This window comes from Brassica rapa, chromosome A02 (genome assembly GCF_000309985.2).
Source record: "Brassica rapa cultivar Chiifu-401-42 chromosome A02, CAAS_Brap_v3.01, whole genome shotgun sequence".
Classification (NCBI taxonomy): domain Eukaryota; kingdom Viridiplantae; phylum Streptophyta; class Magnoliopsida; order Brassicales; family Brassicaceae; genus Brassica; species Brassica rapa.
In genome coordinates this window covers 27,618,009-27,638,413 of record NC_024796.2, presented here as the reverse complement: position 1 = coordinate 27,638,413, position 20,405 = coordinate 27,618,009, and the positions used below count along the sequence as shown (strand labels likewise).

The 20,405-nt window shown below is 35.5% G+C and overlaps 4 protein-coding genes across 7 annotated transcripts; 2 read left to right on the top strand and 2 right to left on the bottom strand.

Moving 5' to 3' along the window:
• Positions 1–80: 80 nt before the first annotated feature.
• On the bottom strand, positions 81–14,724 carry LOC103854542 (copia protein). Of its 4 annotated transcripts, XM_033284637.1 has the most exons (5): positions 13,655–14,724; positions 13,346–13,579; positions 13,071–13,262; positions 12,642–12,974; positions 81–12,568 (listed from the first exon to the last, which is right to left on the bottom strand). In XM_033284637.1, exon 5 carries the CDS (start codon positions 3,331–3,333, stop codon positions 331–333), a length of 3,003 nt encoding a protein of 1,000 aa, XP_033140528.1. In that variant the 5' UTR covers positions 3,334–12,568; positions 12,642–12,974; positions 13,071–13,262; positions 13,346–13,579; positions 13,655–14,724; the 3' UTR covers positions 81–330. The 4 variants fall into 4 exon arrangements, with proteins under 4 accessions (XP_033140528.1, XP_033140527.1, XP_009129733.1 ...); XM_033284636.1 differs by having other exon boundaries at positions 81–12,974; XM_009131484.3 differs by having other exon boundaries at positions 5,068–12,974; positions 13,655–13,866.
• LOC117132018 lies at positions 3,990–4,991 on the bottom strand. Its single transcript, XM_033285317.1, has one exon. It carries the CDS (start codon positions 4,989–4,991, stop codon positions 3,990–3,992), a length of 1,002 nt encoding a protein of 333 aa, XP_033141208.1.
• Positions 14,725–14,967: 243 nt separating the features above from the next.
• On the top strand, positions 14,968–17,307 carry LOC117131834 (putative nuclease HARBI1). The gene has a single exon (XM_033284651.1). The coding sequence runs from the start codon at positions 15,018–15,020 to the stop codon at positions 15,975–15,977; it is 960 nt and encodes a 319-aa protein (XP_033140542.1). The 5' UTR covers positions 14,968–15,017; the 3' UTR covers positions 15,978–17,307.
• Positions 17,308–19,609: 2,302 nt separating this feature from the next.
• Positions 19,610–20,072, top strand: LOC103854541 (putative lipid-transfer protein DIR1). The gene has a single exon (XM_009131483.3). It carries the CDS (start codon positions 19,667–19,669, stop codon positions 19,979–19,981), a length of 315 nt encoding a protein of 104 aa, XP_009129731.1. The 5' UTR covers positions 19,610–19,666; the 3' UTR covers positions 19,982–20,072.
• Positions 20,073–20,405: the final 333 nt, after the last annotated feature.

Below are 20,405 nucleotides of genomic sequence, written 5' to 3'. Positions count from 1 at the left end.
TGACAAAACATTGATTATTGTTCGAACAAATTTTCCAATAAACCAGAAATGTTTTGAATAAAGAAGAGAATACAAGAGAAGAGAGGAATTGGTGTGTCTTATTCCATGAATAATGAACTCTTTATATAGGGATACAATATGAGGGTTTAGCTTGGAGACCAAGTACAAGTAAATCTTGGTGAACAAGACTTTCTATAATTGACATCACAATAAATATAACACTTCCCCTTGATGTCTATTATGCGCGTATGATACTGCCTCGTTAAAAACCTTACCAGGAAAACCCAGTGGGAAAAACCATGGTTAAGGGAAAAAGAGTGCAGCACGCAATTACTTCCCCTCATGTATACTAACGTCAAGATCCTTGAGACGACGTAATCCAATAAGATGAACCAACTTCATGAAAGTAGAAGTGGGTAGCGCCTTGGTGAATAAGTCAGCTAAGTTGTCACTTGAACGAACTTGAACGACACGAACATCGCCATTCTTCTGTAGATCATGGGTGAAAAAGAATTTCGGTAGAATGTGCTTTGTCCTGTCTCCTTTGATGTAACCATCTTTGAGTTGAGCGATACATGCAGCATTATCCTCATACATGACTGTTGGGGATTCTTTTCCTGTAGATAGACCACAATCTTCTCGTATATGTTGAATGACGGATCTTAACCATACACACTCGCGACTAGCTTCATGAATGGCTAAAATGTCTGCATGGTTGGAAGAAGTAGCTGCAATTGTTTGCTTCATCGAACGCCAAGATATAGCAGTTCCACCACAAGTAAACACATATCCTGTTTGTGATCTAGCATTGTGGGGATCAGACATGTATCCAGCATCTGCAAAACCAATCAAATCTTCTGCGGATGGGTTAGGAAAGAATATTCCCATGTCTTTCGTACCTTGGAGGTATCGGAGTATATGTTTTATCCCATTCCAATGCCTATGAGTTGGGCATGAACTAAACCTTGCCAGTAGATTCACTGCAAATGATATATCAGGTCTTGTATGACTGGCAAGATACATTAATGCCCCTATAGCACTTAAGTATGGTACTTCAGGACCAAGAACTTCTTCATTCTTCTCTCTAGGGCGGAAGGGATCTTTATTCACATCGAGTGATCTTACCACCATTGGACTACTCAAAGGATGTGCTTGATCCATAGAAAATCGTTTAGCAACCTTTTCTGTGTAAGTTTGTTGATGCAATAAGATTCCATTCTTAAGGTGCTCAATTTGTAGTCCCAAACAAAATCTTGTTTTTCCAAGATCTTTCATCTCAAATTCTTTCTTCAAGTAATCCATTGTAATTGAAATCTCTTCAGGAGTTCCAATAATGTTTAAATCATCAACATACACTGCAATTATAACATATCCTTTCTCAAATCTTTTTATAAAGATACATGGACTGATAGGATCGTTTTTATAGCCTTCTTTCAACAAGTACTCACTTAGGCGATTATACCACATACGTCCTGATTGTTTCAGTCCATAAAGAGATCGGTTTAACTTTATGCTATAACTTTCTCGAGAATTAGAATTTGCTGCTTCTGGCAGTTTAAATCCTTCAGGGACTTTCATGTAAATGTCAGTATCTAGTGGGCCATATAAGTAAGCTGTGACTACATCCATTAAGCGTAAATCAAGTCCTTCCTTTATCGCCAGACTGATAAGGAACCTGAATGTAGTAGCATCCACCACAGGAGAGTATGTCTCTTCATAATCAATTCCTGGTATTTGTGAAAATCCTTGAGCAACTAAACGTGCTTTGTATCTCACAATCTCACCATTTTCATTTCTTTTTCGCACAAAAACCCATTTATATCCCACTGGTTTTACACCTTTAGGTGTACGGACTACAGGTCCAAACACTGCTCTCTTTGCAAGAGATTTTAATTCAGCATCTATTGCTTCTTTCCATTTTGGCCAATCACTTCTTCGTGTACACTCTTCAATAGATTTTGGTTCATGATCCTCATCCATAAGATCAACTGCTACATTGTATGCAAAAATATCATCGACGTCGATTTGCTTTCGGTTCCATTTCATTCCAGACATGACATAGTTAGTTGAGATCTCTTCATTATCAGGTACCTGAATTTCTTTTTGTGTCATGTTCTCTTCTGGAGATTTTTCACTTGTAGTAATTACCTCGGTTTCATTATTGCCAATTTCTGCTCCTTTTCTTTTTCGAGGGTTTTTATCTTTAGAACCGATAGGTCTACCACGCTTCAGGCGTGTTTTAGACTCATTAGCAGGTTGATTTTGTCCTTCTTGGACATTCATTCTAACTGGAGCATTTACAGCTGGGATATGTGACACAGTCACTCTTTTTGGGTCAGTAAATGCATCTGGCAACTGGTTTCCTAAGCTTTGTAAATGAATTATCTTTTGGACTTCTAGGTCACATTCTTTAGTTCGAGGATCAAGATAAGATAATGATAATTCATTCCAATTAATATCCTTTCCCAACTGTTTCTTCTCTTCCCCTAATATTGGAAAAACAGACTCATTAAAATGACAGTCTGCGAATCGGGCCTTAAATAAATCCCCTGTGGATGGCTCTAAGTATTTAATTATTGATGGAGAATCATATCCAACATATATTCCTAACCTTCTTTGAGGTCCCATTTTAGATCGCTGTGGTGGAGCAATCGGAACATATACTGCACATCCAAATATCTTAAGATGGGAAATATTAGGCTCATGACCCATAATCAATTGTGATGGGGAGAATTGATGATTACTCGTTGGCCTTATGCGAATCAACGCTGCTGCATGTAATATAGCATGTCCCCATGCAGAGACTGGGAGTTTTGATTTCATAAGCAATGGTCTAGCAATCAACTGAAGACGTTTAATTAACGATTCAGCTAAACCATTTTGTGTGTGAACATGTGCTACAGGATGTTCAACACTTATCCCAATAGACATGCAATAATCATTAAAAGCCTGAGACATGAATTCACCAGCATTGTCTAGGCGAATTGCCTTAAGGGGAAAATCTGGAAAATGTGCTCGTAATTTGATCAATTGAGCAAGCAGTCTTGCAAACGCCAGGTTGCGAGTTGATAACAAAGAAACATGTGACCATCTTGTTGATGCGTCAATTAGAACCATAAAATATCTAAAGGTTCCACATGGTGGGTGAATCGGCCCACAAATGTCTCCTTGAATACGTTCCAGAAAGTTTATTGATTCATGAGTTATCTTGGCTGGTGAAGGCCTTAAAATCAATTTTCCTTGAGAACAAGCAGCACATGAATAATCATTAGGAAGAATCTTCTGGTTCTTCAGTGGATGCCCACATGAATTTGTGATTATCTTTCGCATCATTGTTGAACCGGGATGACCTAACCGGTCATGCCAAACAGTAATATTTTCAGTAAACTTCTGGTTTATTATGGCATTTGCCTCAATTGCACTAATCTTAGTGTAATATAATCCAGTGGAGAATGTTGGTAGTCTTTCTACTACTTTCTTAGAGCCATGAATAATACTTGTAATGTGAAGAAATTCAATATTTCTTCATTCATAGTCTCAATATGATATCCATTTCTGCGAATATCTTTAAAACTTAGTAAGTTTCTTTGAGACTTAGGGGAATACAATGCATCAACAATTTCAAGTTGTGCTCCCATAGGAAGTATTATGTTTGCTCTTCCAGAGCCTTCAATTATCTTTGCACTACCTGTTATAGTGCTCACACTTGCTTCTCTATTTATTAAATGAGAAAAATATTTCTTGTTTTTCAGAATTGTGTGACTAGTTGCACTGTCTGCTAAGCATAAATCTCCACCATCCATTTCTCTTCAAATAAATAAATAAAATAAATTATAATCTCATATAAAATAATAAAATAGATTAAATTCATTAATGCAAAAGAAACAACATCATAGTAAATAAAAACCAAAGCTAATGACTAAAAGCCAAATAATTAAAAGCCAATAAATAAACTAAAACATAATATCTCTTAAATAGTTATTGCTCAATCACTTTTTCTCTTCATCAACGAGAAAATCGGAAAGGTCAAGGTGAGTGGCATCACCAAAATCAAAATCATCCTCTCCACCTTCGTACACCATGTTTGTTTCCACATTCTTTCCCTTTTGTTTTACTGACTGTTGATACAAGGCAACAAGATGTGCTGGTGTACGGCACGTACGAGCCCAATGGTCTTTACTTCCACATCGGTAGCATTCATTTTCTTGTTTGTCACCATCTTTCTTTTCCCACTTCTGGTGAGAGTTAGAGTTCTTAAAAGAAACTCCCCGGACTCGAATTTGACCATATCCACGTCCACGTGTACCTCTACGACCATGTCCACGACCACGGCCACGACCGCGACCACGAGTGTAGCCATTTCCGCGGCCAGTGTTGTTCTGTTCAGTCACATTCGCTTCAGGGAATGGAGCAGAACCAGTTGGACGTAGTCCATGATTTTTCATCAAAAGCTCATTGTTTTGCTCAGCCACAAGGAGACAAGATATAAGTTGGGAATACTTCTGGAATCCCTTTTCACGGTATTGTGTCTGCAGGACAACATTATTTGCATGAAAAGTAGAGAATGTCTTCTCTAACTTATCAGCTTCCGTGATTTTCTCCCCACATAACTCCAACTTGGAAGTAATTTTGAACAAGGCTGAGTTGTAATCACTTACAGACTTAAAGTCTTGTAATCTCAGATGTGCCCATTCATAACGAGCTTTAGGTAAAATCACAGTTTTCTGGTGATCATACCTTTCCTTTAAGTCGCTCCAAAGGACTTGTGGATCTTTCACCGTCAAATACTCATTTTTGAGATCTCCATGGAGGTGATGACGAAGGAATATCATAGCCTTTGCTTTATCTTGATTTCCCGCTTGATTTCCTTCTAGGATTGTACCTTCAAGTCCCTTTGCACTAAGGGAAAACTCGGCATCTAATGCCCAAGCCAAATAGTTGTTTCCAGTGATATCAAGAACTTCAAATTCAAGACTAGAAATTTTCGACATAGCTCACTATTAGCTCAAGATCGTTAGAGCTTCGTGCTGATAACGTGTTTTGAATAAAGAAGAGAATACAAGAGAAGAGAGGAATTGGTGTGTCTTATTCCATGAATAATGAACTCTTTATATAGGGATACAATATGAGGGTTTAGCTTGGAGACCAAGTACAAGTAAATCTTGGTGAACAAGACTTTCTATAATTGACATCACAATAAATATAACAAGAAAAAGTTATCTGTAATTCCTTTTTTATTAATAAAAGATGAAAAGCAATCACGCGTTTCTACTTTCTAACTTTAACTTCATTTTTTTTATCGAAAAAAGAACGTTCTAACTTTAACTAAAATGCAAAAGAGAAAACTAATGTGCATAGCCGTAAAATATTCTTTTATGGAACATAATATAAAAAAGGCCTATTTAGCTCAATATATAAATTGTGGGCGGTAATTGCAGAAGTGTGTATTTTTTTTAAATAATTAGCAAATCATGTTATTTATGCGTTGAGTTGTCAATTTTTTTCATCGAGCTAAAACTTCTTCATTACGTATGTGTTACCTGCTACCAGAGCTGATGCCAAAAAAATTAAGTTCTATTGATATTGTATGGAAACGCAAACTACATTTTGAAACCTGATAAATTGATAATAATTGATGATATAAGAGGTTGAAACCGGATATAGGTTTAATAATTGAAGAGAGAAGAGTTGTAAGATATTTTACTAATTGTTTGTCCGAAATGGGATTCAAAGCAAGATATTTTAGAAAATGTTGGTCGTTGTTCTGAACGTAAGGTGGGGAGTGCTCGACGCCATAGGACCATGGTTTCCTGTTCAGCTGCGTCTGTTCCCTGTCAAATAACGAAACTTGGATGTTAGATTTACCATATTAACGAAGCCAAGACGTAGAGGGAAGCATATATTTGTGACTATGTTGTAATGATTGTAGGATTACATTTTTTTTTTCTCCGGATTTTAATATTAGTAACTGGATATTTGAAAATAGTGTGCATATCTACATTATTGAATCCTTACTTCAATATCTTCACGTGCTATTGGAGTGAGTTGATGGTTGTTTTCACCTAGTCGACCACCCCTTGGTAGGGAAGAATTTCCTTCGTGACAAAGAGCGCTCGAAACCTGAAATTGCATTAACGAGACAGAATTGACCGGTTACAAATATAGGATACTGGATCTCATAAGATGACTCTCTGAAATATCGGATCTCATCTTCGTTCAGAGCATTAAGGATGGTGTTGATTGATCGGGAAGACTGGTAAGTCAGAACCCTAACGCCCACTGGTTCCTCTCCATACGCGAACATCATCTGAGGTAAATCGACTTATGTTTCATCTACTATGTATTTTGGAAAATCGACTAGTTTTGAAGCGACCATTACGGATTGGTAAAAGAGATTTTGCAGACAGAACTAAGAAATGAGATGTTGGTTCAGAACGAGACGATATACTAGGAAACAAATTTATATCAAACCTCTTTAGGTTTTTGCAGTCAAGAGAATTTTTTTTTGAATATTCTGATTCTTTGCATTATTATCACTCTCTCTATCTCTCTCTACAACCGTCTCTTCAGATTTTTTAATTTTCCAATTGTATTTCTTTTTTATACGACCAAGGACACTTTCGGTATCACTGAAAAATACACAGTACCTTATCCACTTACTTAATATACTTCTATATTTTTGCTATCTAGTGCAAAAACCCTATAAAAAAAGGCAAAAGACAAAACTCATGGGATCATGCCAAACCGTAGCTGGAGAAGCAGTGGGGTCTCCTTGTATTTTCCTTTCGTCACAGATTTTCTTTTCCGCGAAAATTCTCCGGCGGGAACCAACGGAGAAACAAAGGAGTTAAGAGCTGGTGTGCTGGAGACACGTGTCAGCTTCCCAGAGTTTATGATCTTGCCGTTGTTGACAGGGAGACTGGAGTTAGTTCTTTCGTTGAAACTCCGGCTACCGAAGCAAGAGAACCTCGCCGCCCTCTCCGCATAACCTGAGAATTCCGTCAACAGCACCATTCCGTTCATCATCGGCTGTGGGAATGTAAGCTCAACAATTTGGAGCTTTATAGGTTGATGCAGTGGTGGAACTTTGGTTCCCGTACACCTGAAAATGATGTGTGATACATGCTTTAGAGAATGAAATTGAAATGTCATGATGTGAAATGTTTTCTTATATCAACCAAACATTAAAAAAGTGTTATTAGATTACAAGTTAGAAGATTTTGTGATCCTAAAATATAAGATAAAATAAATTGGATAATAGAAAAAAATATGTAATATATATTTTAGGTTTTTCTAAAATTAGGGTTAGAGCTTTTGACGTTGTAATTCTCAGAGAGAAATGCATAAGTTTTGGAGTTTCTTAGCTGAGTGGATTGAGCTGAGTGGATTGGTAGACTTGACCAACAGAGGTTTAGAGGTTGAGTCAAGCAAGTTAGGTGTGGGAAAAATTGATATGTGTCAAGTTGTGTAATTCTGATCAAACAAGTATATAAGAGATTGTGTAAAAGATTTTTAATAAAAGAAATATGTGTTTTTGGAACTATTTTGTGCCTTGTGTTTTCGCCGAATCTCGATTTTACAATTGATATCAGAGCAGGACACCTAAACGAAGAAGGGTTCTTAGAACCAAGGTGAGATCCTAAGAATAAAATATGGCGATTTTGACATATAAACCGAAGACAAAGTGGACTGCAACAGAGAATAGCGATTTACTGCTGAATGGTGTGAACTATGGGTATTGGAAAGTGAGAATAAGAGCAAACTTACGTGGAACTGATGAAGATATATGGACAGTTGTTCAATCTGGATGGAAAGATCTGTGGGTGATGCAAGAAGATGGCTTGAAAACACCTAAACCGAAGACAAAGTGGACTGCAACAGAGAAATTTTTTTCAAAGTTTAATGCGAAAGCACGGGATACAATCTTTAATTTTGTAGATGAAAAGCCATTTGAGCTTATACAGGGCTGTGAATCAGCTAAGGAAGTTTGGGATATACTACAAAATGCGTTTGAGTGTACTGCGAATGTTAGGAAGATAATTGGACTTGCTTGCATCACAGTTTGAAGACATAAGGATGAGTGATGATGAGAAGATGAGATAATTCAGTGCAAAGCTCAGCTCCATAGTCAATGAAACACAAGTTTTAGGTAAAAAATACTAAGATGCAAAATTGATGAAGAAACTTTTACGATGTTTACCTACTAAGTTTGCAGCACATAAAGCGGCGATAAATTTGACGATGAACTCAAATTTGCTGAGGTAGTAGGGATATTAAAGGCTGAAGAGATGGAATTGGAATCTAAGTCTTCAAAGCCTGCTCAAGATTTTAGAATTAAAGTTTATGAAGGCATCCAAAGAGCTTAAGAACATGAAGATTCTGTTCACCTGATGATTCAGAAACTTGAAGAAACCATGAATCTCTTGTATAAGATGTCCAATGACAAACTGTCTTAAGAAGAAGAAAGACATAAAAAACAGGAAGTGGGTGTGTTTTAATTATCATGGTATTGGACTTTTTAAAACAGGTTGTCCATCATTCAAAAGAAAAAAAATTAAGTGTAACGAATGTAATGGTTATGGGCACATAAAATCAGCATGTCTGAACACAAAGAAGATGAAGAGAAGTTCCAGTGATAAAAAGCTAGAAAGAAAGAAGATGCTCTCAATTTTGTGGCTCTTCATGGAGTTATGGGGTCTGAGAAAGACATCACTAAAGGTGAAATTTGTGCGTCGTGTGTGTCACACATCGATTCTGATGCGTCACACGGTGATACAGAAAGTGATCTAGATGCAGATCTTGTAGCTGAGTATCAAGTTCTTTTTGGTAAGTTTGCAGAACTCAGTCATGAAAACTTGCAGCTCATCAAGGATAAAGTTATATTAAAAGCTCAAGTCAACATCCTAGAGATGGAACAGACTGGCACGAAGGGGGAATCGAAGTATAGGATGACAGAGAATGATGATGAAAACGAGCTTCAGTCTCTTAAGAGAGTTATCGCATAGCAGAACCAAGTTCAACAAGAGTTTAAAATAAAGTTTCATCAAATACGATGTTCAATTATAGTACTTGGGGATCGAATCCACAGAGAGCTAGGGTACACAATAAACTATAGAAATCAAGGTTAAGTTAGGTAATCAATATTTAAACAATAAAAAAAGAAGTAAGCATGGTGAACAAGGCAGTTCTTCGATGATTGAAGTTGTAAGCAATAAGGAAAATAGCTAGACTTAGGGTTTTTATTCAGGTAATCATGATTATAATAGTATAGAGACTAAAGTTGCATGCATGATATTCTAGAACTCAAACTTAAGTAATAATCTATCAACTTCAGTTGTTTAGATTATCTATTGTCTAGATCTAAGATCTCAACTATCGTTTATCGATCTTGAAAAAGTGTCGATCGATACTATGTATAGATAGTCGATCGATACACCTTTCAGAACATCAATTGATACACCTATAGGGCTGTCGATCGATACTATGTATAGATAGTCGATCGATAAACCTTTCATAACATTGATCGATACACCTATAGGGTTGTCGATCGATACACCTATAGGGTTGTCGATCGATGTTCCTTCCAACAAGCTTTAGCGATCGGGTTTGAATGTGTTCACTAGGTTTCCTAGATCAATTGTCGTTTGTTTCTAGCAATCCTAGTTTAATGAGAATAAATTCAGATAAAAGACCATGCTGCCGTGTGCGCCTAATTATCTAAGTTCAGGGTTCTAGTTCGCGACTCTAGAACACAAGCAGTAAGAATAATTCTATTGATGGATATCACTAACAACTTAGCAATTCTATATTTTTGGCTAATCATTCATAACCTATTTGAACCCTAAACCTAACAGGTGAATTACTCAGACGTGGTAGCAATAATTCAATTCATAGACTGAAAAATATAATATATAAGAAATCAATGATAAAACCAATGGAGTTCCTATCAATCTTTGAAGGAGAATTGATATTTTCCAAACCTAAGAGAAAACAATAGAATAAAATAATAAAAAGCGTAGCTGTCAACAATGGCTTAGAAAACACATAAAATACAGTTTTTGGTCGTTTATGGGTATTCTGGTAATTTGTGGTTGCTTCTGGGCTTAGGTCGGTCTTGAAATATACTCGGCCCGCGTTATGGCATCACCGTCGATCGACACCAAGGGTGCACCGTCGATCGACGTTCCTTCATCTCTTCGACAGCTCTCTCTCTCTTTCTCGCGAGACATACTAACCACTCTTCAGTAAAACGAGCATAACTTCTGATCTAACCTTTGAATTGACCTCAAACCGGTGGCATTAGAAATTTAACATGGAGTCGAAATAGAATCTTTTTCCTTGACTCTATATATTCTCTCCGTAGCGAGACAGGACTATACGAATATCAAGTCACATGAAACAACTATGGCAGACGAGCTTCACTCGTGAACGCCCTATCGAACTACTATTTCTACGGAACACTCTCTGGACTTACGCTATAGGAATTGCTGGTTTGCGTTGTGTAAAAAACGTTAAAGAATGAATGAGAGAGACAAGTTTATTTAAAGAGAAGGAGAAGACCCACTTTTCGCAACAACTGATGTACATGGACGAGAAACTCGCAGAGATCGAGGAAAATTGAGTTGCGAAACTTATTCAGCAAGACGCTCTCTTTTTGTTTTAAAAAATTCTTAGGCGAACAGACAAAGTGCTGTCGGTTTGATACAAACTATACGATAAACAACTATGGCAGACGAGCTTCACTCGTGAACGCCCTATCGAACTACTATTTCTACGGAACGCTCTCTGGACTTACGCTATAGGATTTGCTGGTTTGCGTTGTGTAAAAAACGTTAAGGAATGAATGAGAGAGACAAGTTTATTTAAAGAGAAGGAGAAGACCCACTTTTCGCAACAACTGATGTACATGGACGAGAAACTCGCAGAGATCGAGGAAAAATGAGTTGCGAAACTTATTCAGCAAGACGCTCTCTTTTTGTTTTAAAAAATTCTTAGGCGAACAGAAAAAGTGCTGTCGGTTTGATACAAACTATACGTCGTTTAAAAACGAATTGCATGCTGTTTTTTATTCGAAAATGGGCCAAAAACCAAAAGTAATTTGGTCCAGAAGGGCAGAACCGAGCCGATCACCTTCCATGAAGCCTTTGACAAGTGGTATGCCTTAACACATATTTATACAATACAGAAACATTCAACTTACCCGATGTGGAACAAAGTTGAGTTTATAACACTTGTCCATTTTGACAGTGTTTCACATTCCGAGTTCATCACATTATTTCTCATTCAATTTAGCTTTGTTTTTGACATATGAATATACTGGATTGTAGATCTCGTTACAAGTTTTCTAACAAGCTAATAATCCGGTCATGAAGACCACCGAGTTGGCTGTAAAAGCCACCGGAAAAAGTCAAAAAGGTCAGCCTTTATATTTCTTTTATAAAACAGAGTTCCAACACCAACAAAGGTAATGAGTGAGCTAATGTTACTGACTTAAGCTTGGTTTCTTATAATCTGACATTATCTGGCATCTGATGATCTGATACAGGGGTTTAGTAGAGCAACACTACAAGGTGATGGTAACTGGGAGAAAGTCAATCATTTTGTTGAATATGAGTCTGAGTGGAGATATCGTTTAGTATCTTCAGCTATTGGAGAGATATTATATGGACATTCTTTTGTTGTTTCACTATCTGCGACTAGAGGGTGTGGTTATTTGTGCTTCAGTTGCATAGCACAATTATTCAGTTGTTGATTGATCTTTTCTGTAGACCAATATGCATCTTATAGTATATTACCTCTTGTGCAAATTGAGTTTGTTCGCTTCCTTGTTTCTCATGTAGACTCTCTTATTTTGCAGCCTTTGCACCAGATACTAGAGACAGCTATTTGTTGCTGAGAGATACACTCGGGATTGATTAGATCATCTTGGCACTATCTGTTTCAGTGTGTCACCGAAATGCTGATATAGCAGATGGTCGAGTCATAATACAGAAAGTAGTAGCTTATCATCTGGCACAACACGGCATGGCATATCTGATCGTCAACCACAACACGGTAAAAAACTGATCATTCGCATGGAAAAAATGAAGAGGTAAAAAAATATTTTGTTTTTTTTTTGTTAGATCTTTTGATCAGATATACATATTCGGCTTGTCCGATCTAATTAATACCTTCCGGCTAGCGGAATCATCTTCGTTTTGACGAGCTTTTTGCAGTGTCTATCAACTTAAAAAGATCGGACTTCATGAATCTTATGTTGTTTTCCGATTTAAGTTGATATAAGAAAGTTTCAGGCTTCACTAAACTAAAATTCGTTTTGCTCTGTTTCATATTCCTTTTGGTAAAGACCGAGTAAAGTCCCAGTCATCTTTGATCGGAGGACTTATGGTTTAAAACACCTTTTCCTCTTCTAAAATTTATAAATCCTGATATATACTGAGAATTACTTGCTTTTCTCTGGACATGCTTGAGACTAAAATTATATTTTTCCAAATCACAAAAAGGAGAAAAAGGTAAGAGGTAGTCTGGCACAAGTCAAACTTTATGTAGATGACGAAGCTAAGCTATTCTATTCAACATTCCCCCCTCCTTCCTCAGCCTTTTAACTCCTTTCACATCCCAAATCTCTCACCAAATCCAACAGTTACACTACTACCAAAACAGTACAAACTTGGACATACTTCGAAAAAAATAATGAAAAAGTTGCAAAACAAGAAGCCTCATTAAAAAAAAAACATATTATACGTAACACAATATGGCTCGTTTTCCCCGAAGCATATAAAGCTTATCGTTTAGATTAATTCATATTCTTTTTCCCTACGCATAAATACACATACACAACTTCAAAACCACACGGTATTTTTAAAACATACTCCAAAGTGTTGTCTCACTCGCAATCTGTCACGCTTGTGGCTTCAAAGCACCCGTGTCGGCAAAAAACATCTTGAAATGCACCCAAACCCTCCTCCCCTTTTCTGCAGTTTAAATTATCAACATTTAAAATACATTATCCTTAACAAAACTCGATGAATTAAAGCTAATTAAAAAATGTTAAAAAAAGCTACACGTACCTTTGTGGATTTGAGGGAGAGAAGTCGAGGAGACACCTTGTACAAGTCTTCATCCACAGGCTTAGGCCTCGCCGTCCTCGGCTTCACCACCGGTGTTGGACAGCTCCTCGGCGCGTTAGACTCACGCGCATCCTTCTTGAACTTGTGTTGCTCCTTGGAGCTGGTTCTCTTCGGCTCCTGGCCCACCTTAGCCTGAGAATAAATAATATCCCAGGAACATATAAATCAATGCGTCGAGGAGGATTGTTGAATTTAGGAGGGAAGAAAGTAAGTACCCGGCGTCGAGGGAGGAGGATGACGGCGGGAGCGACAAGGTGGTGGTTGTCGTAAAGATCACCAGCGAGGTAAAGATCACGGTCTTGAGGGTAAGGAGGGTAGTGGTGGAGATAAGAAGGCTGCTGAGTTGTTGCTGTCTCGAAGCACTGAGTGAATGGTACGGCGTCGTTCCAGTCCCAACCCCCAAACGCCGGCACGTGTCCCCTCCTGCAGTACTCTCCTCCTCCGTATTCCTGAGTCATAAAGAAAGATATAAAGTTCAAATACTAATGTATCCAGAAGAAGAATAAGAAAGAGAAGGAGCTTACGTAGTCCATGGGTGTAGTCGTGAATGAGTTTGAACTTTGATGATGTTGGATCTCTGCTTTAATAGAGAAAGTTTTAATTTATAAAATGGCCAGATGGTTATTTTACATTACTCAACACTGAGAGTCTTAAAGTCTAGTTGTAGGAGAGGGGAGAGTCTAGGTGAGAGAGAGAGGAAGTGTATGTTATAAGAAAAATTCAGTAGGGTAAGTGAAAAATTAAAATAAAGTTGGCTTATCTACTCTTCTGCATCTTTTTTTACTTTTTACAAAATTCCACTGTTTTTTGAGTCGTCTTCTGAATTTATTTTTATATCCAGTCTTCTGTAGTCTGTCTTTGCTTTTATTTATTTATAATGTTCTACTCTTATTTATTTTGTTTTATTGGCTTTAGATTTTGTTTTACATGGGGTTGACAGACAAACAAACAAATGAATTAACGTTGCTTTTACTGTGAAACCAATAAACAAGAAAAGTTATTACATTGACCAAGTTTCATGTCATCTCATAGAGCTGATTCAAGCATTCGATATTATTTACTTCTTTGCTAATACCGTTACTGTTCTGTGTTGAAAAAAGGCAAGTAATATACTTCTACATTTTTTGTGGAGCAGATAAAAAAGGGAAGTAATATACTTCTACATTGCTGATCTTTATGAGAATATCCAATTTGAAAATTAAGAGACAAAAGAGTTAATAAAGGAGCTTTAGGAAGAAGGGGCCACATGCAACATTACCTCTATTATGTAACAATGTGCTATGTGCAGTGTGCAACCAGCATTGCCACGATTCCAAGCAATCCCATTTATTATCTTTTGTCAATTTCTCACCCTTTCTACTTATAAAATTCCATTTTTACTAGCTATAACTTTTGAATACCTTTTTTTATCAGAGGTTTTATTTGACAGAGGACAGGTGGGGTAAGGTCTATTCATACCAGCATAATTCAATTGCAACTGCTCATTGCAGCCTTTGAAATGGAGAAAGCAGTTAAAAAGACATACATCAACAGAATGGCCTTAATAAATGTTTTGGTTAGGTAAGTTAATCCTTAAAATTTGGTATAATGAGAAGAGGACTAGAAATATAATTACATGCCTAGAGAGTTCAGCGTACCTAATACATGAGCGTGTTGTACTGCGTTTATCATTTCATTTGTCCTCATGGATCCCTAACACGTATTTAGGGCATCTCTAACCCTACTACATTTTCAACTCCAAACATCATTATGGAGTAAAATCTTCTCCAAACCCACTCCATTTTGGAGTTAAAAATGGAGTAATGGCTAGGGTTACTCCATTTATGGAGTAATCTTACCCATTACTCTATTTTGGAGTTGAACTACTTCATACAACGGAGAGATACAATGGGTAGACTTGGATTATCTTCTCTTCAAAAAGTAACGGCGGTGTTCCGGATGCTAGCTTATGGTCTTTCTGCTGATGCCACAGACGAATACGTCAAGATAGGCGAATCAACGGCAATTGAAAGTATGAAAAGATTTTGTCGAGCCATCATCAATATATTTTCGGAAAAATACCTACGGTCACCAACGTCTAGTGATATTGCCAGACTTTTTTATATTGGTGAAAAACGAGGATTTCCTGGAATGCTTGGCAGTTTAGATTGCATGCACTGGAAGTGGAAGAATTGTCCTACCGGTTGGGCGGGACAATATGCGGGTCGTAGTGGATCACCAACTATAATTCTTGAAGCTGTCGCAGATTATGATCTTTGGATATGGCATGCATATTTCGGAATGCCAGGCACTAATAACGATATCAACGTGTTGGACTCTTCTCATCTTTTTTCCAATCTTGCTCAAGGTATTGCTCCTCCTGCTCATTATTTTATTCAAGACAAAGAATATTATATGGATTACTATTTAGCGGATGGTATTTATCCAAAATGGTCGACCATAGTAGAAACTATTCAAGAGCCAAGGAGTCCTAAAAACAAATATTTTGCAACGCAACAAGAAGCATGCAGGAAAGATGTTGAACGTGCATTTGGAGTTCTACAGTCGCGCTTTGCTATTGTCAAAGGACCTGTTCGTTTTTGGAAAAAAAATGTGTTACATGACATTATGACTACATGTATAATTTTACATAACATGATAATTGAAGATGAGCGTGAACTTGATGCACCAATTGAATTTGGAAGAGAAGCTCCACCTCCAGATATTGAAATTGCAGAAGATGAAAATGTCCGATTTCAAAATTTTCTTGCTCGATTTAGGAATATCAAAAATAAAGAAGCTCATTTTTCATTACGAAATGCATTAATTGATCATTTGTGGGAAAAATATTCTAATGCTCATTGTTGAACCTATATATATGTTGTCTTTTTTAATGATTTCTTGTACTTTTTAAAAATAAATATTTAATTCAAATAATTTATATTTTAATTATTATCGTAAACATAAAATAATTGGGGTTAATTGGTAAATTTTTATAAGTATAAGATTTTATTTATAATTATTAATAAAATAAAAATGAAATTATTTAAGAAATATTTTTTTTGGAGTAGAAAATGGAGTAATACATTGGAGTAAAACCTTACTCCATTTTGGTGTTGTACCATTTTGGAGTAAAAAAATGGGGTAATACATTGGAGATGCTCTTACACATTGGGATATAGAGATTTGAAAATAGTATTTTTATTTTAAGATATCGTTATGTTTTGGCTTTCAGTCTATTGTCTAATTTGCTTTGTCCACTATTTTTAAATTCTAAAACGTTTAAAATTTATATCATTAGTCCTTTCTATCTCTTCATCTAATGTCTCTATCATTAATCCACTGGGTTTGTGTTTTGTTACGGTCAATTCCTTGTTTATATTGCTAAAAAAAAGTCCTCTTTAACCAAAAATAAAGAACCTTTTTAGTTTTACACCATTCATCAATTGTTTTTAAAATGCGAAAATTGCATGTTAATTTCTCCTTTGTCGAAAATCGTTGGATGGATTCCGAAATGTTTTTTCATATAGTTCTTGTTTATTATAATTGTACATGGTTATTTGTTTAGTCGCTAGAAGTATAACTAACCACATATTGGATATTCGAAATTGAAGATGTCAGGAGTTTTATGAAAACAAAGTTACTCGAACCCAACCCGAAGTACAAAGATACCCGAACGAGTTTTACACTTTTATAGCAAAATATCTGAAACTCCAAAATATCCGATCCGAACCCGAATGGGTACCAACGCCCACCCCTGGAAATGAGGTAAACCCCAAGAGGAATAAACATATCTAATAAATGGGTTCGAATCAGGCTCATTAGCTGTGTGCTGCTATCTAATGTTCCTTTTTCAAGAAATATCTATATTATTAAAAGAGAAGTACAAAATAGAAATACCCCTTAGTTTTACCATTTATTTACATTATAATGCCATTGAGATATTTATTGAATCTATATTTAAGCATATTTGTTTTTTTCTAATTTAAATAATAGATTTAAACATTTAATGTCTTTCCAAAATTTAAATAATAGATTTTCTTTATCAAATCATAACCAAAATAAGTTTCCTGATATATTTCGTATTAACATATTCAATATTTTTAATATTTATAAGTAATAAATAATAAAATAATAAAATCACACATCATAATCAATTTATATAACATATAAATAAAATATAAAATAGTTTATTCATATATTAGTATAATGCTTTCATAATATAAGTCTAATTAGTTATAAATATTGGATTTGTTTATATGATACATTGTGATATAATAGACGATTAAAATCACAAAATATAATTATTCAAAGTAATAAATAAAATTGTTATGTTTAAAAATGTTATATTAACAATTGAGTAATATATTTTAATTTACATATATATATATATATATTATACCATTAGTACAAAGAAAAAAATTAAAGTGAAAGCAAATATTTATACGGTCACGGGTCAAGTTCTAAAAATAAATAACAACATCAAGATTATTTTTTTTAACAAATTTATTTTAATTGAAACTATAGTTCCATATATGTTTATATATTTTATGTATTTATAAATTTATTTTCTTTGTCTTTAAGGAAGCTTAGATTTTGAAATTGGAAAAAATATGACCACCTCTATATTATTTTAATTAGGAAATTTAAAATTTATATCAGAATGTTTTATTAAACTTTTAATTTTTATTTTATTATAACTGCAAACATTAATTTTCAATATGAATTTATGTTTCAATATTACAAATGCATCATTTAATATAAACAAAAAAACTAAAAAACATAAAATAAATACCCGTCCGGTTGGGCGGATCAAGGTCTAGTATTATTTTAAAGAAATGCACAATGTGTAGTTTTATTGTGGGGATTTATTTTAAAGAAATGTACAATAACCTATGATTGGTTGAATGATTTTTAAATTATCTTTTAAAAAAATTTGAATTTTTTTTTAATTCCACTGCATTAAGTCAAAACATCAGTATTGTAAAACAGAGATCATTTTCACTATGCAGTTTAAACTACACAATTTTGAAGCAAAGTGCAGTTTAAACTACACAATTTTGAAGCAAAAGTAAAATTTTGAACTGAAACTGTGGTTGGGTAAAAATATTAAAAAAAATACAATTTCTGAAACGTTAGTTATTATGAGAAGGGAATATAAAATATGATAGTTGTAACCTATAAGACACACCAGAGCTAAGTAAACATACAAGACACATAATATATAACATTCATAAGATCATTGATTTGTAATTTGTATATATGGTTCTTTAATGCGACATGGAGATAGTATTTAGGTTTTACACATGTCACAGCTCATTACTTCTTTAGGGCTCTCCACAAGTCACAGCTAGTTGTGGACCTGTGGTCAACACACGATAGTATTAGGTTACACATCACAGCTCATTAGGCTCTACACAAGTCACAGCTAGTTGTGGTCAACACACCATACTATTGTGCTTCTCAATGCAACATAAAATCTATTTATAGTCTACCGGTATAGACTAATAATCTAATTACATCTATCAACCCATCAAATCTGAGCAAGATTAGATGTTGGAAGATATCAATTATTAACGACAAATACATTAATTAACGATTCCTAGACAAAATAATCGTCATGGTGGAATATGACTTTTACCTAAAGAAAAATGGTAAAAGGCTAAAGTTCAAAAATAAAGGAATAGTGTTGTTTATAAACACATAAGGGTAAGAACTCCGAGAATCTAGAGATCTGAATTCTCTCAACACTCCCCAAAGAGAGAATGAATGGAAAGGCTACGTCCACAGCTCTACATGCCTCTTAAGAAAATTGTCAAATGCTAGCTTTTGTTTTCTTCTTCTTTTATTTTCAACTTCTTACTTTAAAATTTTTGTTTCCACATTTGTGAGCAAGTCTGAAGTGTGCAGTAAACTTTTTTGCTCTTTTTATTTTTCAAACGTCTGAAGTCGATGTGGTAATTAGACCAATGAGAAAGCAGCTGACATGATATATTCTCTTGCATTCCATCCACATTTTGTCGTATTATATACTAACTGATGTTTTTATTTGCTTTGTAAACAATGAGCAAAAAAGGTAGCTTACAGATTTTTATTAACCTGTCTCTTCCGATTATTTACGGAGCTAGTAAATTTTAGAAAGCCCACAAGGATATGAGGTAAACCCCAAGAGGAATAAACATATCTAATAAATGGGCTCAAATCAGGCTCATTAGCTGTATGATGCTAAATAATGTTCCTTTTTCAAGAAAAAAAAATTATTTTAAAGAAATGCACAATGTGTAGTTTTATTGTGGGGATTTTTCTTCTTCCATTTCCAATAAAATATATGGAACTTGGGTAGCTGATAATTCATATACCAATCAATTATTGCAATAAGGGCTCTATAACCAATACCCCATCCCAATAATGAAGTAAATATTCCAAAACCCCGTGACGAATGGAATAATCCAACAATCTGGTTCACGGGTGTCTCCAAGACTTAGTATATATACACCCTTCTCATACACATTCACTTTCACATCACAAACACAGCAACAAAATTATAAGAGGATAAAATGGCGAGTAAGAAGGTGGGTGTGATGGTGATGATGATGATGATAGTGGTGGTGATGGCTATTTTTGCCGAGAGGTCAGTGGCGATTGATCTTTGTGGCATGACCCAGTCAGAGTTGAATGAGTGCAAACCAGCGGTGAGCAAGGAGAATCCAACGAACCCATCAACGCTTTGCTGCGACTATCTGAAACACGCTGACATCAGCTGTCTTTGCGGCTACAAGAACTCTCCTTTGCTCGGTTCTTTCGGTATTGATCCGGCGCTCGCTGCTGGACTCCCCACCAAATGTGACATGCCCAACGCTCCAACTTGTTAAGCTTTATGTGTGTTTTTGTCTTTCTCTAAAAATCATGTGTTAATGTTCTCCTTTTATTTTAATTACCAAGAGTTTATTGGGTAAACCCAAAGAAGTGCTGAAAAAGGATAAAACCAAAGTGAAAACTTCACAAATGACGAGGCCCAAAAAAGCCCATACAAGAATTTGAATTTCGAGAAGAACACATACCGGCAATTTCTAAAAAAGAACCAATAAGCGATACAAGATTACAAGTACATAAAAAAAAGCACGGACCCAGAGGCTTTTGATTTTACTACATCCGACAACAAACTGACACCAGACTAACATTAATTACTCTCAATTACATTCTTATCTCTAATCTAACCATTCATTTTTTTTTTGGACAAATCTAACCATTCATTTAAATTTTCAATAGGCGGTTCTATCTCTAAAACGAAACCAG

Bases quoted from the DNA above. Each gene is read 5' to 3' on its own strand.
- LOC103854542 (XM_033284636.1), bottom strand. From the start codon at position 3,333: ATGATGCGAAAGATAATCACAAATTCATGTGGGCATCCACTGAAGAAC.
- LOC117132018 (XM_033285317.1), bottom strand. From the start codon at position 4,991: ATGTCGAAAATTTCTAGTCTTGAATTTGAAGTTCTTGATATCACTGGA.
- LOC117131834 (XM_033284651.1), top strand. From the start codon at position 15,018: ATGGGTAGACTTGGATTATCTTCTCTTCAAAAAGTAACGGCGGTGTTC.
- LOC103854541 (XM_009131483.3), top strand. From the start codon at position 19,667: ATGGCGAGTAAGAAGGTGGGTGTGATGGTGATGATGATGATGATAGTG.